At 36.8% G+C, this 18088-nt stretch overlaps 1 protein-coding gene across 1 annotated transcript; it reads right to left on the bottom strand.

Moving 5' to 3' along the window:
- On the bottom strand, positions 631-13853 carry SPIC (Spi-C transcription factor). The gene is made up of 6 exons (XM_005680514.3): positions 13777-13853; positions 11818-11843; positions 11192-11285; positions 9394-9506; positions 7777-7885; positions 631-1571 (listed from the first exon to the last, which is right to left on the bottom strand). The coding sequence occupies exons 2-6, from the start codon at positions 11818-11820 to the stop codon at positions 1144-1146; spliced, it is 747 nt and encodes a 248-aa protein (XP_005680571.1). The 5' UTR covers positions 11821-11843; positions 13777-13853; the 3' UTR covers positions 631-1143.

Raw genomic sequence — 18088 nt, 5'->3', positions numbered from 1 at the left:
CATAGGGATTCAATATTTTTCTAGGTTATACTTTATTCAAAGCTATTAAAATGTTGGCTACCTTCCCTGTGCTGTACATTACATTCTTGTATCTTTTCTGTTTTATATTTAGTCTGTACCTCTTAATCCTCTATGCCTATCTTGCTCCCCTCCCCCCAGCCCTCCCCCTACTGTTCTCTATATCTTAGAACTAGTTTGTTCTCTATATCTTTAAGTCTGCTTTTATTTCATTATTTTCATTTGTTTCAATTTTCAGATTCTACATATAAATGATAACATATAGTATTTGTCTTTCTCTGTCTGACTTATTGCAGCAAGCTTAATATCCTCTAGGTCCATCCATGTGGCAAATGGCAAGATTTCACTTTTTTGGCCAAGTAATATTCTGTGTGTGTGTGTGTGTGTGTGTGTGTGTGTGTGTGTGTGTGTATACCACATCTTCTTCATTCTCTTGTTGGCTAGAAGGTTGCTTCCATATCTTGGCTATTGTAAATAATGTCACTATGGGAGTTCCCTGGTAGTCTAGTGGTTAGGATTTGGCATTGTCACTGCAAAGGCCTGGTTGGGAAACTGATGTCTGACAAGCCACACAGTGCAGCCAAAAAAAAAAAAATTTGTATCTTTTTGAATTAGTGTTTTCATTTTCTTTGGATATATATCCAGGAGTGGAATTGCTGGATCATATACTAGTTCTAGTTTTAGCCACTGAAATTTTTAAAGCCCTGAATATAATTTAGCAGGAACACCATCACAGGCAATCAGTTTTTGTTCTGTTACTAAAGGTATTGGACATATGCTAAAGTGATTCTTTTTTTTTTTTTTTTTGGTCTGAGTGTATGACAAGAAAATAAGGTTTAACCAATATGCAAATCAAATGGTCTCCACTGGTATTATTAATCTAGAAAGAAATAATTGCATAGTTATTAATAAGAGGAAGGACATTTAGTCTATACTTTCAAATGGGATAATCATTCTAAAGAGCTGGCAAAATTTCTCCCCAAGTTAGTATAGATTATATGCTATGTCATAAAAGATAGCAATCATGAAGTGGTTTTTTTTTTTTTCAGTATTTGCTTTTAGAGAAAAATCCTAAAACTTGTAGGGACTTCTGATGTCAGAAAATTATGAAATGTAAGAGTATATTTAGCAATCAGGGTGACTCAGCTCATGGTAATTGGCATATGTATAATTATAATTTGCATTCCAGTTATTTAAACTGAGATATCCTTGATCAGGTTGAACATACTGTGAATAGAAGATCTCTTTTTCCAAGAAGTAAGGTGCAGACAGTCTTTGGAGAATGGCCTCACTGAACTGGTAAGTTAGCTTTCTCCGGATTTTGATGATTTCCCCAGTTCTTCCATAATTCCTCAATGCTCTGGCCATTTTCTGGTAAGTCATGGTCTTCCGGTTGCCTTTTCTTTTTCCCCAGAGTTGGGCAAGTTTTTCTTTGTTTTTTGATACAAACTGAAAGATTCCTTTGGTTTGATCTATCCACTGAATACAAGATGCCATCTCTGGATTACATAGGGATTCATGAAGGTATTCAAACAGTCGGAGCTTCTTCCTGCCTAAAACAGAGGAAAACAATGTCATACTTCACCATGGCTCTACATAGAGCACCTTCTCAGGAAGGATTTGTTGAGTGAATACAGAATTGAAAGTTCCATTGGGACTGGTTTTCCTCCTATTCACCCTCTTAGAACGTATTTATGGTATCATTTTATGGGACTTGGCCTATTGCAGTTCCAGATGAAACTTTCTTTGTTGGGGAAGTTGTCCAAAATCTTGTAGTCCTTCACTGGAAAGGGAAGCATGGAGCCCCTTTACCCTAGTCTCTCATCTGTCATGTGGTCTTTCTTTACAGTTAAATCTTGACTTCTAGTTTTATGTTAAACTGTCTACAGAACAAGACTGAGCAAAATGTCCTACAAAGTTTAGTGGTTCTAAAGATAAGTTTCAGGACTTCCTCTGTGGTCTGGTGGTTAAGAATCTGGCTTTCAAAAGCAGGGGATGTGGGTTCGATCCCTGGTCAGGGAACTAAGATCCCACGTGCCACAAAGCAACTAACACCCGACACAGACAAATAGTTGTTTTGTTTAAAGGAGAAGTCTCAAAAGACATTTCCAAAAGGCAACTCATTTGAAGCAGCTTTATTCAAGTAAGTTAAGTCAAATATGGTAAAGAAGGTGAATGCATTCTGTAAAATGTAAAATGTTGTGCAAATACAAGTGAAATCAGTAATAGACTTATGTAAAAATGCTAACTGTGGTTCTGCATAATTACTTGAAAAAAAAAAAAGAAAAAAAGTAAAGTTGAAATGCCAAAATATCTTCATGACATTCTGACATTATTAATGAGAAATGACAATGAGCATTGTGATGTTTTTCATTGCTGTGAAATAAAATGATACTGCCAGAGCTTCTAATCTCTTTAGGAACGCAGCCCTTTATATTTCAGAGTAACTAGAAAGGAAACTTGGGAAGATTTGCTGTGATTTTTGCTTGTTTGGACGATTAGAGAACAAATGTGACAACCCGTTTTATGACTTCTGAATTGGCCTATAAACACCATGGTCCACCAGATCTGTCAGCAGCTAAAATTTCCATGGCCAAATTCCATTTTCCCCTTGAGAAAGTAGAAGAGTGGATTCCCAAACTGCTTTAAACACTCTCTGGGGTGTAAGACTCATACATCAGTCATTATTCATCCAAAAGCCTCAAAGATTATCTTTTGTGTTATATTATCTTGAGTTTATGAATTGAGAAATGAAAGGGACTTACCAAAAAACACATTATGAATTAAAGTCACAGACTTAAACAAGCTCTCTGGCTCTTATCCAATGGTCAAATCAATTATAATGGATCCTCACATTTTAAAGTTTGTTTTCGATTTTGAAAAAAAAGATGTTTGAACTTTTATGTTTTGAAAATAAAGGTATATGATTAAAAAATTCAAATAAAAGCACAAGCTGAAAGTAAAAACTCCAATCTAGTCTGCATATCTTTAGAAAATAATTTATTTTTTGCATATATAATCATATGCATATTGGAGAACGGCATGGCAACACACTCTAGGATTCTTGCCTGAAAACTCCCACGGACAGAGGAACCTGCTAGGCTACAGTCTATGGGGTTGCAAAGAGTCAGACACAGCCAAGCAACTAATACTTTATCCTTTGAAAGTGAAAATTGATACAGTATTTTGTACTTTTTCCAGTGTCTAATATATCTTAAATAAATCATTGAACCATATAGAGACTGCTGCTGCTAAGTCGCTTCAGTCGTGTCTGACTTTGTGCGACCCCATAGACAGCAGCTCCCACCAGGCTCCCCCACCCCTGGGATTCTCCAGGCAAGAATACTGGAGTGGGTTGCCGTTTCCTTCTCCAATACATGAAAGTGAAAAGTGAAAGTGAAGTTGCTCAAGTCGTGCCCGACTCTTAGCGAACCCATGGACTGCAGCCTACCAGGCTCTCCCGTCCATGGGGTTTTCCAGGCAAGAGTACTGGAGTGGGGTGCCATTGCCTTCTCCAATATAGAGACTAGCTATAGATAAAGGAAATGCTGAAGTGTTGACAACAGTTACTTCTGGGGGATAGCATGGGAAGAAAACATTTTTTCACTCATTCTTCACATACTTCTGAATCATCTGAAATTTTCATGAGCATTATTACTCTTGAATTATGGAACTACAAAGGATTAAAACCCAAACCAAAATGGTATTCAGAGCTCATTCTTCTTCAATACTTAAAGTATGCCCTTTTGCATTTTAATAATTATATATGTTCTATTTGTGTGTGTGTGTGTGTGTGTGTGTGTGTGTGTGATAGTTGCTTAGTCATCTCTGACTGTTTGCAACCCCATAGACTGCAGCCCCACCAGGCTCCTCTGTCCATGGGATTCTCCACTGGACACTGGAGTGGGTTGCCATTTCCTTCTCCAAAAGGAACTATAGAAAGAAAGAAAGTGAAGTCGCTCAGTGTCCCAATAATGAATTCTTGAAGTATTTTGAAATTTCATTGTTTAAAATGTATCACAACTTCAGGTGGATGACAACTCTAAAAACAGAAAATAGTAAATTGTATTTTCCCTAATTGCAAAGATCCACAGCCCAAACCATCAGTTAAAAGATATAGGCATCATACTCTGGACTTAGTTGGTTTGTTTAAAAAAAAAAAAAAGAATAGGTGACAGAGGTAGAAGCATTATTGTCCTAATATTAAATTACTGCCATTATTCAATATTTAATAGTAATGTTCAGGAGATTTGCTTTACTTCTGTGATATCATACATTATTCCTTTCTGGATTAGAGTATTACTGCATAGTTAGATTTTATAATTCTAGGATACAGTATACTGTTTTATAGGAACAAAACTAGTTATCTCAAAAAATATTCACTTAAAATAATTTTAAGTATGAACATGTAAAAGAATAAAATGGCAACCCACTCCAGTGTTCTTGCCTGGAGAATCCCATGGACAGAGGAGCCTGGTGGGCTACCGTCCATGGGGTCACAAAGAGTCGGACATGACTGAGCGATTTCACTTTTAGAACATTTTCTCACAGATTTGTAAAAATAAACTCCAAATGGACTAAAGACTTAAATGTAAGACCAGAAACCAAATGTAAGACCAGAAACCATTAAACCCCTAGAAGAAAACATAGGAAGAATGCTCTTTGACAAAAAGTGCAGCAATATTTTTTTAATCTATCTCCTAAGGCAAAGAAAACAAGAACAAAAATAAACAAATGAGACCTAATTAAACTCAAATGCTTTTGTACAGCAAAGGAAACCATCAACAAAACAAAAAATAATCTACTGAATGGGAGAAAATATTTGCAAATGATATGAATAAATGGTTAATATCCAAAATATGTAAATAGCTCAAGCAACTCCATATCAAAAAATAAACAATCCCATTAAGAAAATGGGCAGAAGACCTGAAGAGACATTTTTCCAAAGACATACAAATGGCCCCAATAGGAACATAAAAATCTTCTTATACTCAACATTGATACTGATTAGAGAAATGCAAATCAGAATCACAATGAATATCATCTCACCCTATCAGAATGGCTATCAACAAAAAGATAAACGGGACTTCCCCGGTGGTTCAGAGGCTAAGACTCTATGACTGACATAGAGGCTAAGACTTTGCACTCCCAATGTACAGGGCCCAGGTGTAATCCCTGGTCAGGGAACTAGACCCCACATGCTACAATTAGGACCTGGCACAGCCAAATAAGCAAATAATAATTTTTTTAAAAGACCACAAATAACAAGTGTTGGCAAGAATATAGAGAAAAAAGAGCACTTATGCACTGTTGGTGGGAATGCAAATTGGTAGAGCCATGTGAAAAGCAGTGTGGAGATTCTTCAAAAAGCTTAAAAAAGAACTACCAGTGATTTCCCTGCCGATCCAGTGGTTAAGACTCTGTGCTTCCAATGCAGGGGGCTCAGGTTCCATCCCTTGTTGGGGAACTAAGATCCCACGTGCCAGATGGAGTGGCAAAAAGAAAAAAAAAGAACCACCATATGACCCAGCAATCCCACTCTTGGGTGTATATCCAAAGAAAATGAAAACACTAATTTGAAGATACATGCATCCCAATGTTCACAGCAGCATTATTTATAATAGCCAAAATATGGATATAACCGAAGTGTGAATAAACAGATGAATGGATAAAGAAGATGTATATACACATACATCTGAATATAACTCATCCATAAAAAAATAAAATAAAAATTTGCCATTTGCAACAAAGTAGATGGACCTAGAGGGTATTACGATAAAATGAAAAGTCAGACAGAGAAAAAGATAAATACTGTATGTTATCACTTATATGTGGAATCTAAAAAATTTTTTTTAAGTTTAAAAATTAACAAATATAGCAAAACAGAAACAGACTCAAAGATATAGAGAATAAACTAGTGGTTACCAGTGGGGAGAGAGAAGGAGGGAAGAGCAAGATTAGGATAGAGAATCAACAGGTGCAAGCTACTATGTATGAAAAAAGTTACAAGGATATATTATGCAGTACAAGGAATACAGCCAATATTTTATAATAATTTTAAATGGAGTATAATCTACAAAAATTTTGAATCAGTATGTTGTAAACCTGAAACTAATATAATATTATAAATCAACTACACCTCAATAAAAAATATAAATTTAAAAAACAAAATAATTTTAGCTATGATATCATTTTTTAAATTTCAGTATAAAGTTGTGATGCATCTTACATGTCTTTGTATTTAGTATGTGTATACTATCACAAACAACATTGCAAGGAACATCCTAATACATATTTACACACACATAAGCATCTAAGGTCTTTGAGGAAATATCCATAGTACTAGACTATAAGCACAGTGATTTATGTGGGTTTTCTAACTTAATTTTTACAGCAATCTTACAATGTGTGTACAATTGCTATCATTTGCTTTTCTTTATTTTTTGAATACGAATACTATGGTACAGAAGGTTAAATGACTTGGCCAGGCTCACATAATTAACCCAGAGTTCACACTCAACCACTGAGTCATAGAGTCACTAAGAGTCGAAAGATATAAACATTTAAAATTTGGGGAGGTATTGCTAAATTGCTTTACAAAACTGTACCAGTTTATACCCCCCTTTAATAATGCACATGAAAAAAAAATGCATGGGAGTGTGTGTGGCCCACATCTTGGCCGACACAAGTTATTATCCTGCTTTAACACTTTTTGCTTACCTGTTAGATGAGATCACCTTCAATTTATGAAATCAGGATTTCAAATTTACGAAATAAAGTTGTTAATATGGAACTTAATAGAAAAGATGATTTCTGTCTCTAGGGCTTCACTACTGGAATAAGATTGCTAAGACAATTTATGGAAAACTTCCCCCTTCTATACCTAAAATTTGTATACCTTATTCTTTTTTTTTAATTGAAGTATAGAAGATGCCTGCAATATCCCATGGATGGAGGAGCCTGATGGGCTGCAGTCCATGGAGTCACTGAGAATTGGACACGACTCAGTGACTTCACTTTCACTTTTCACTTTCATGCATTGGAGAAGGAAATGGCAACCCACTCCAGTGTTCTTGCCTGGAGAATCCCAGGGACAGGGGAGCCTGATGGGCTGCCGTCTATGGGGTCGCACAGAGTCGGACATGACTGAAGCGACTTAGCAGCAGCAGTAGCAGCATAGAAGATGTACAATATTATATAAGTTATAGGTGTACAATATAATGATTAACAATTTTTAAAGGCTATATGCCAATTAAAGCTATTATAAAATATTGGCTTTATTCTCTGTGTTGTAGAATGTACCTTGTATCTTACTTTATATATAATAACCTCTTAATTCCCTACCTTTATATATCCGCTCCCCCTGCTGGTAACCAGTAATTTGTTCTCCATATTTTACATCCTATTCTTTTTTTTTTCAGGCCTCACTGGATGGCATGCAGGATCAAACACGTGAGCCCTGCATTGACAGTACAGTCTTAAGAACTGAACCACCAGGGAAATCCCCTTACACCCTATACTTGAACACAGATTTATTTGAGGGAATGACACTTTGCACCTTTACAACATCTCCATGAAGCAAAAGGAAAGCTCATTCAAAATAAACAGCTTGGAGTCTTTTGTCTGTCAGAGTTAAGTTATTCTCAGTTGTGAGAAAAGAACATTTTGCAAGTAATTTCCAAACTCAGATATGAAATCCCCTAAAAGCTGCTTTGATAAAGACTTGGTTCTTTTGGAAGGGGTGATGTATCCACATACCTTTTCCTCCCTTTTGCTGGAGAATAACAGGTTGTACCAGCTGGTTTTCGGGGACGTTCTCCAGAGATTGATGAATATTTCCTTCAAAATAGAGGTCCGCAGCACTGTTCTATACAAATAATGTATCAAGATGTTAAATGGGACTTTCTGTGCGGCCACCAACTGGTGGCCAAAGTCAAAATCTGAGGGCAAAAAGAATGTTCAACAGCTCTCAAATTCTGAAAAGCACTGCCTTCAGTGGCTGTCTCCCAGGGCAGAGCCAGCATCAAACCCATATACAGAGAGTGCCAAGGGACAGAGGATACCAAGGAATTCTATGTATCCTCAGAATTGAGAGGCATTCTGAATTCTCCCTTCTTTCTGATAAAGGAGAGTGGGTTACTTTCCTCCTTTCCCTAAAAATGACCAGTAAGAAAGATTCAAAAGAATCACTAGTAGAAATGGAGATGCCAGCAAAAAGGGAAGACAAACTTCCATTCCTGAACTGGACACCCATCTAGACGAGGCGAGACAAGGCGAGACAGATGGCAGTTGCAGGAGGGCAAAGCCAAGAGACGAGGCAGGAGGAAACAGTCTGAGCTTCTACCATTACATATGGTAAAAAGACAGGGCAGAAGGGGCTAGACTTGAGCCATCCCTACACAGCAGGGGACGAGTTCCCAACCACAAGAGGTTGTGCACTGCCCACTGCAGGTTGAATCTGAAGAGGAAGAAGGGTTGCCCTAGCAACTAAAAATATTAGGCATCCTATAACTTACCTGGTAACCCTAAGGGGAGGTGAGAGAGACTAAAGTAAAACCAAAACTCCCTCTTAAAAGAAATGTCTTGTTGGAGAGACCCTGACAGTACAATTTATAGGGACAGAAAAAGGACATTTGACATAGCATGGTTGAAGGTAATGACTGAAAAAAAATGAAGGCTACTTTACATTTATACTGTACTATATTAAGACTGTTCGATAAAATGGGTACATCAGGAAAACAATGCCGAGAATTCCATGGCAGTCAAGTGGTTAGAACTCTACACTTTCATAGCAGGGGGCATGGACTCAATCCCTGGTTGGGGAAATGAGATCCCACATGCCATGACGTGGCCAAAAAAATAAATAAAAATAAATTTTTTTTAAAAAGAAAACAATGCAAAACAAACACACGGAAGGAAGAGATGGTAGGGACACTTCCATTTGCAGAAGGTGCTAAAATAGAAATGAATTGGTCCAATATACATAGCTAGCTCTGAGCTTGGGACGAGAAACAAAGCAGGTTAATACGAGATTGTAGGTAGAGCCAGTACAGGGATTGTTTTTAGGGGAACCATAGCTTTTCTGCAGTTTTCTGGATGGACTGAGGAGAAGCATTGACATGAGAACCCTAAAATACCTCCTCTTTATAGAATCATTCAGACCTGTCTGAAGTCAGATGAAGAACAATGATAAAGGGGAGTTTCCTTCTTGACAGCATTGATGATTCCCCAACTTGCCTGCCAAATTCGCACCACAAGTGGCCCCAAGTGAGAATTTTCAGTCAGTTTCAGCTAGCATACACTAAGAGAAGGCTGGTGTAAATAGGAAATTTGCTTGTTACTGAGGGATGACAGTCTCCTGGTAAAAGTACTCACTATGACTGTTCTCCAATTATAGATGGGTTCCTCTGCAGGCTGCACACCATAGCTGTTGGAATTTCCTCTGATATGAGAACGGTGGTTGATAAAAGCCAGGTAATTTTTGTAATCTAATTTAAAAACAGAGAAAGAAACTGACAAGGTCAAATTTTATATTTGTGTATGTGTATGATGATAAATGCTTGTGTGATTGATCATGGCATTTTTAATATGTGAGACACAACATTTATTTAGCATAGAGAATAGGCAGGTCGGTCTCCTAATGTAAAAGAAATAAAAGCAAAAAACAAACAAATGGGGGGGGCTTCCCAGATTGTTCTAGTGGTAAAGAACCCACCTGCCATTGCAGGAGTCATAAGAGATGGGGGTTGCATCCCTAGGTTGGGAGGATCCCCTGAAGGAGGGCAAGGCAACCCACTCCAATATTCTTGACTAGAGAATCCCATGGACAGAGGAGACTGGTGGGCTACAGTCCATAGAGTCTCAAAGAGTTGGACACAACTGAAGAGACTTAGCATGCTCACACACGAACAAATGGGATCTAATTAAACCTAAAAAAATTTTGTACAGCAAAGGAAACCATCAACAAAACAGACAACCTACAGAATGTGAGAAAACATTTGCAAATGATGTGACTCACAATAGGTCACTTTCCAAAATATATAAAGAGCTCAATATAAAAAAAAGAACAATCAAAAAATGGGCAGAAGACCTGAACTGACATTTCACCAAAGAACGCAAAAATGGGCAGAAGACCTGAACTGACATTTCACCAAAGAACGCATAGAGATGGCCAATAGGCACATGGAAAGATTCTCAACATTGCTAATTATTAGAGAAAAGCAAACCAAAACTATGAGATATCATCTCACACAGGTCAAAAGGACCATCATCAAAAAGTCTACAAACAATAAATTCTGGAGAGAATATGGGGGACAAAGGAACCCTTGTACACTGTTAGTGTACAAGGGAATGCAAATTTGGGGATGCAAATCTGTACAGCCCCTATGAAAAACAGTATAGAGGATTCTCAAAAAAATAACTAGCATAAGATTCAGCAATTCCACTCCTAGATATATATCTGAAGAAAATGAAAACTCTAAATTCAAAAAGATACATGCATTCCAATGTTCACAGCAGCACTATTTACAATAGTAAAGACAGGGAAACAACCTAAGTGTCCATCAACAGACAAATGGATGTGGTATATACATACAGTGGAACATTACTAAATCATAAACAATGAAATTCTGCAATTTGCAACAAGTATTTATCTAGAGAACATTATGCTTAGTGAGATTAGCCAGACAAAGACAAGCGCTAGATGATATCACTTATATGAGGAATCTAAAAAATAATACAAACAAAACAGAAAGATATTCTAGGACATAGAAAACAAACTTGTGGCTATGTAGAGGGACGGGGAAGGTGGGAAGGACAATTCAGTGGTATGAGATAAACACACTACAATGTATGAGAAAGATAAGCAACAAAGATATGTTGTACAGCACAGAGAATTGTAGCTATTATCTTAGAACGACTTATAATGCAGTGAATCACAATGTTGTACACCTGAAATTAATATAATATTATAAATCAGTTATGTTTCAGTAATATACAAAACCTAACAAAAATTGTTTAAGGTGGATAATCCTGTTTGATTTCTGCCTTTAGAACTGATCCTAGATGCGCTGGGTAAAAAGGATCTTTTCTGTTCAGGTTATTATTCTCATGTGTGTGTTATGTGACCAACAAGCCATTTGATGTACAAACAGAAGGAGACGGACATCTTTACCTGAGGAGTACTGAAAGTCTCCAGTTGAATGCTGCCTCAGTACTTCAAAAGCATCTTCAAATGCTTGACCCAGCTTGTCTTGTTCAGCACAAGCCTATTAGAACAATGGCAGAACTCTGGAGTTAAGAAATTACCAGTTGAACTTAATTTTGCTGATGTAAAGGAGGGCTTCTCAACCACAGCACAGCCTATTAGCATTTTTAGTTGACTGTCTCTTTTGTAGGGGGTTGTCCTGTGCATTGTTGGGTGCAAAACAGCAGCCCTGGTCTCTACCCACTAGATACCAGTGTCAATCCCACTGGTGACAACCAAAAATATCTTAAACATAGCCAAATATGCCCTGGAGGACAACATCAAGCCTGGTTGAGATCCACTGCTCTGCAATGTAGTATCTAAAACCAGTGCTCATTCTATAAATTTTTAGCAAGGAGTTAGTTATATAACAGAAGACTGATTTAGAAAAAGGGATAGAGGAAGTATGTTTATCAAACAGAATCTGGCTCACTATTTAAAAAATGATTCAAAAGCATGTCTCTAAGACCTAAAATTAAACAGTTTTGCAACCATCTCATATCCTTATTAATCTAATGAGGAAAAATAAAGAAGATTTTTAAATGTCAACTTACCATGCTTCATTAAAAAATTGACAATTCTGAAAAAAATTAATATGTAAAAAACAAAATTAGTGTTTCTATTTAATTTGCCTCTGAATTAAAAAAGACTGCTTAAACTATTTTCTGCCTATACTTTATATAAATCGAAAGTACCATCTGAATTTTGATGAGTACAAATTTCCTTTCTACAAAAATTTCCTATGAAGATTTATGTTCGCTTTTCTATCATTACAACATTTCTTGTAAAAACAATCTATTTATCATTTATTTGGCTGCACTGGGCCTCAGTTGCAGCATGTGGGATCTAGTTCCCCAACCAGGGGTTGAACTCCGGCCCCCTGCATTAACCGCTGGATCACCAGGGAAGTCCTCCAAATTTCTTAAATGTTAAAATAGCTAAATATGTATTGCTGAATCACCTTGTTTTACACTTGTAACTAGCACACTGTAAATATACTTCAGTTAGAAAAAGAGATTAAAAAAATGAAATAGCTAAACAGTTAACCACGCAAACCACTTAACATATGAGAATACAGAAATAATTTGAGTATATTTAAGTACGTCAAGTATTTTAAAATTCCTGGAAGTATTAAAAAGTTCTGGAAATGAAAATCTTTTTAACCTTAGCCAGGCTGTCCATTTATAACAGTGATTTTGCTTTTTAACCTTCTGGTATCGTATAGACTTCTGAAAATCTGGTGAAAGACAGGCTTTTTCTCTCATAAAATGTGAATTTACCTTACAAATAAAATGTACTCTATGAAACCCACCTGTAGACTTTCTAAAAATCCTACGTTAAGAATCCTGGTCTATAATTTTACATCTCCTTTCTTATCTCTGTAAGTAAGTTTTGTTTTAAATAGTTATCATACTGACCCACATTAAATGTTTTAAAACTTTCTGTTCTATACGCTACAAAAAACAAACAAATCCACATAAGAAAGAGCGGGTGGTGGATCTACATTGCTTACCATTTCATTTAGCACACCAAACCACACTGTTTATACAAGTTTTTAGAATTTATCCTCCAAACACAATGAGCTTTCTCTTTAATATTTAACCTTGCATAAGATGATACAATCTAATACTATCACTAAACATATCCATAACATATCAATATAATATGTCAAACACCAAAATTCTGTTCTGCTCTTTGAAATCACTATGTCATTTAAAAGAGCTCAGCCATAAGAATCCACCTGCCAATGCAGGAGACCCAGTTTCAATTCCTGGGTTGGTTGAGAAGATCCCCTGGAAAGAAGAATGGCAACACACTCCAGCACTCACTCTTGCCTGGAGAATTCCATGGACTGAGAAGCCTGGTGGGCTATAGTCCATGGGGTTGCAAGGAGCAGGACACGACTGAGCAACTAACATGAGAAGAAAAGCCATTTAAGAAAGGTAACTATGGGAGGTGATGAATGTGTTAACTAATCTTATGGTGGTAATCCTTTCCCAATTTGTACGTGTGTCAAATCGTCATATTGTACACCTTACACAGTGTTATACACCAATTTTATCTCAATAAGGTTGGAAAAAAATACAGCTTCTCAATGTGGAAGATGTTGAAAAATTTAGCAAAAACAACAAAAAAAGAAAATCCATAAATAATCTGAACTATGATTTCTAATGGATATTACCAGTACAGGTATTTTTTAAAGGCCATATCAATAACTTTCAATTAATTATGACTCCAAAGGAAATACCTACCTAGGTGAGTGCTGTACTTCGAATTAAATGTTTGTATGAAACTACTCCCTTTGACTAAAATATCCCCCCAAACAATCATGACTCTTTAAAATAGCAAACCCAAATGGAAGAAAAAAAGCTTGAAAACATTATCGATCACTTCAATCGATTAATATGTCTTGTACCAGAATAGGCAGTCAATGAAAAACACTCATCAAGTCAAAAAAAGAAAAATAATAGTTATTTCAAGGAGTTTTGAAAAGCATAAACGAAACCACTTACCAGGAAGACACTTCAGCCCTTTACCAAGTTCTTTCATTAATATCAGAATCGTTAGGACAGAACTGTCAGGAGCTCACTGACAGAGTTGCATTAAGTAGCTGTTTTTAAGGAAGTGCTACAAAAGGGGATTTTTTTTAAAAGATACAGTGCCTTCATTATTTCTCTTTCATGATATGGCCACTAGACACCACGGGCTATTATTTTGAAGTGGCACAGAATATTTGTATACTATGGGCCAAAACCATTAGAACAAATCCATGAACCCCCACCCTACCCGGCATAAGTTGTGGCCCACGGGCCCACACAACCCGACTGGGCACCTCTGATCTGTACAACACTTGTTCATATTTCTTTCTTAAAAAAAAGTATTCTTCTTATATTTCTTCCCTGATTCTGGAGCCTGTGTTGCTTTTCTTGCCTGAACTATTAACAGCCTTCACTCTGGTCTTTCCTTTCAAATCATTTTCTTGATAGTCATTCAATGACCTCCCCCTGCCCTACACATACACACCTCCTCGACTTAGAGATCTTAAAGGCACAGGCCTTGGCCCTGGCACTCAGGCTCCTCATTCCACCTTATTTACCACCACTCCTTTAAGAGGAGGCAATTGAATCCATGCTATATTCTTCCCTCCACACCTGGATAAAGTAACAATTCCAAAACAGAAGCTTGTGGACATGTTTGAGGCTGGTGCACTTAGAGAGCAAGTCCAGCTCTCTTGTTTAGCTTGAAGATTTATTTGGGATGGTTTTGATGGCTCTGATGGAAATTACGGGGGACTCCATCAGCCTATAATGCTTCCTTCCCAGCCCATCCCTCTGCCCATTTACCCATTTTATCTTACCTGTCCATCAGAGGCCAATCCAACGTTTACAAGTGCTCCAGGTGGAAACAACTTTCCCCTATGAAGCACAGGTCTGCAACACTCTCAAGTAACTGTAACCTTCTGTCGTTTTAATAGATGTCACAGTTAGCCAGGGGGAAAACCACCTAAGAATTTTTTGTAAACCTTGTGGGTGGGGAAGAGAGATTTTCTATTTTGCATAATTGGAATCTGAGCTCACCTTTGATATGGGACTATTGTTCTAGACCAATTACGTTTTTTTGCCGAGTTTTATTATGCAAATATAAACACACATCCCCTCTTGTGAAATGTAGATGTTATGAGTAACAACTGTATAAAACCAAATTGCTAACGCTGATGAGTTTTTAATCTGTACCATCGCCAGTCTACGCCCTTTTCGAACTTTTGATTTTCTTTGGTTCATTTAGTCAACAAATACATATCAATGAGCTCTTTCCTCTGATGGATACTGTCCTGAGTCCAGGGATCACAACCCTCAACAAGTTCTGATGAGGACAAACGAATTTTTTAAAAAGCAAACTAGAAAAATGTTATTAATGATGAGTACTAAGAAAACAATAAGAGAAAGGTCATAGTAAATGTATATGGTCATGGTGAATGGTCAAAAAAATTCTAAGGGAATGTGTATGAGCTGAAATCCAAGGATAAGAAAGAGTGAGCAAAAGAAAAGCAGAAAGCTGTGAAGCACCTCTCATCAGAAGAAACAGCAGATGCCAGGAATCTCAAGTGGAAATGAGTTTGGTTTATTTGAGGCACGAAAAAGAATGGCAGTGGGGCTGAGGTAAAATGAGTCGGGGGGCCAAGAGGCAAACGTAGCAAGAAAGGAGGATGGGTCTGGATCAAATACACACATCAAGTCCCCCACCCCCCGCCCAAAATGTTAGTAATATAAAAGTGTTCAAAAGAATCTAAAAATCACATGTGATAGTAGTTACTACTCTGCTCCATTTCACAGATGAAATCTCTAAACCAAGGCTCAAACACATTTTATGATTTTTCCCCCCTAAAGTCCAATTGCTAGCGAGAGATGGGCTGTTCTGGGTCCAGATTTGGGCCCAAATGACTTCATGCAGATGCTCTCAACTGCATAGGTCCCATTGGATCAGGGTTCTCAGTATTGATGGCAATCTCCATAGCACCCCGAAGAATCTCATAGCAGCACAGGCTTGGTATGTATTTGAAATAAAGGGAAAAAAGAACAAGTCAATACTCTAAGCCCACATTTTCCCCAACAGGTGTCTCCAAAGTTTTATTTTGCAAGATGTAAATAAATGGACCCTGAAGAAGAGTTGAGTGAAACCAATGAGCACATGATGCTTGGGGGGCATGATTCTATATTATAGATGAAAAGCAGAAATGCAGTTTTGAGTCTTTTATATAGGTAAAGTATGAAAATGCTTTCAGCAACTTTAAAAAAAAAGAGAGAGATACATTCTTTTAGCATTCTAGGGGTTAAGGCTCCTATTCCTTGAGAACCTAAGGAAAGTTATGATCAGCTATTTCTTCAGGACAATGTCATCAGCACATTTTCAGGCAAGTTCTCCTAGTCAGGCCAACAGAACCCAGTTTAGGAACTCCTACTATATTCTATTTTCAAAGCGTTTTTATCTAAGTATTCCTTCTTAAGATATTTGTAACCAATGTACACATAGAGCATCTTTTTTAAGGTGATCATCAGTGTTTCCCTTCTCTATAGGACTGAGCTGAGTAACAAGAGCTCTACAGAGAGGATCCCTAATCAACAGATTATCTTTTGTAAAAATTCATTGTCCTTGGTGGCAACTGATATTATTTTAGAAAATTATGAGTAACAGATATGATAGAGTCTAAATCATTTGGTGCCAAATTTCGGGTGGAAAACTGCATTTTTTGAGAAGAGAAAACTTCAGAACCCGAGAAAAGAGAGACTAAATTCAAGTTCTTTTCTTTGTAGTTGCTATTTAAATAATTCAATTCTTTAGGGGAGTTAGGTCTTAATCTTGATAAGATCTCTGAAAACCTAATAAGCGAGTAATATTGCTAAACCAGGAAGAAGCTGCTAGAGAATTTGTTACGTCTGAGTAGCATTCATAGAACCATAGATTATGAGATACATAGCTAACTCTCATCCTCATTGCACCCTCATGCACTGGATTATTCTTTGAAATTTATTGAGGCTTGTTTTGTCCTAGGCATAGGGCCTATCTTGATGAGTGCTCCATTTGCACTTGAAAGAATGTGTGTTTTACGGTTATTATATGTGGCACTGGATAAATGTCAGTTAGATCAAGTTGGTTCATAATGTTATTCAAATCTTCCATATCCTTACTGATTTTTTTTTCTTTGCATTTTCTGTCAAAGACTACAGAGATTACAAAGAGGACTGTCAAGCTATAATTGTGGATTTGTATATTTCTCCCTTTAATTCTGTCAATTGTTGCTTTCATGTGTTTTGAAGCTCTATTATTTGAGGCAAATTCTTAGAATTGTTATGTTCTAATGAGTTATGCTCTAATGAGTTCAGCCTTTTATTATTGTAAAATTTCTTTCTTTCTTGTAATCCTTTCTGGTAATCCTTGAAGTCTACTTTGATAGGAACCACACTAATTTTCATATTCTTTTTCCTTTCAACATGTCCAATTTGTCTGTCTGTTTGTATTTAAAGTATGTCTTTTTAAAGTAGCATATAGATGGGCATTAATTTTTTACCTAGTTTGATGACCTCTGCCTTTTTAGTGCTTAGTTTAATTTAGTGATTACTGCCATAGTTAGATTTAAGCCCGCCATCTTGCTATTTGTTTTCTATTTATATTTTGTTTCTTTGTTCTTCCTTTCCTCCTTCCTTTTGGATTAGATAAGTATTTTACTATTTCATTATATGTCCCCCATTAGCTTTTTATGATGTCATGGTATAATAATGGCATGATATTCTTCTGTACTTTGTCTTTAGTGGTTGCTCCAGGGGTTACAATATGAATTCTTAATTTATCGAGTCTACCTGGAGTTACTGTTACATTGCTTCATGCATAATATAAGAAACTTATCACAATGTAGTTCTGCTTACATTCCCTCTCATCTTTTGTGCTACTCTGTCATATATTTACTTCTACATAGGCTATAACAATATATTATTTAATCCTCACAATAATGTCCTAGGAAACTGTTACTGTCCCTGAATTCCAACTGTGGCTCCATACATACCACCTATCTGTGTAAACTTGGACAAGTTATTTAAACTCCCAGTTTCCTCTACAAAGTGTAGATAATGATTTTACTTACCACATAGACTGAAAATCTAAGTGAATTCATGTCACGTACTTTGCACAGTCCAAACATCTAATATATGTTGAACAAGTGTTAGGTCCTACTTTGTAATTATACCGGTATTATATATAAAGTAACGAAGGGACAAGGGAGTGAAATGACTTACTTAAGGTCAGTGAGTGATAGCAGTGATTTTCAAACCA

The sequence above is a fragment of the Capra hircus genome, chromosome 5 (assembly GCF_001704415.2).
Source record: "Capra hircus breed San Clemente chromosome 5, ASM170441v1, whole genome shotgun sequence".
Lineage (NCBI taxonomy): Eukaryota > Metazoa > Chordata > Mammalia > Artiodactyla > Bovidae > Capra > Capra hircus.
This window is presented reverse-complemented; position numbering and strand designations above follow the sequence as displayed.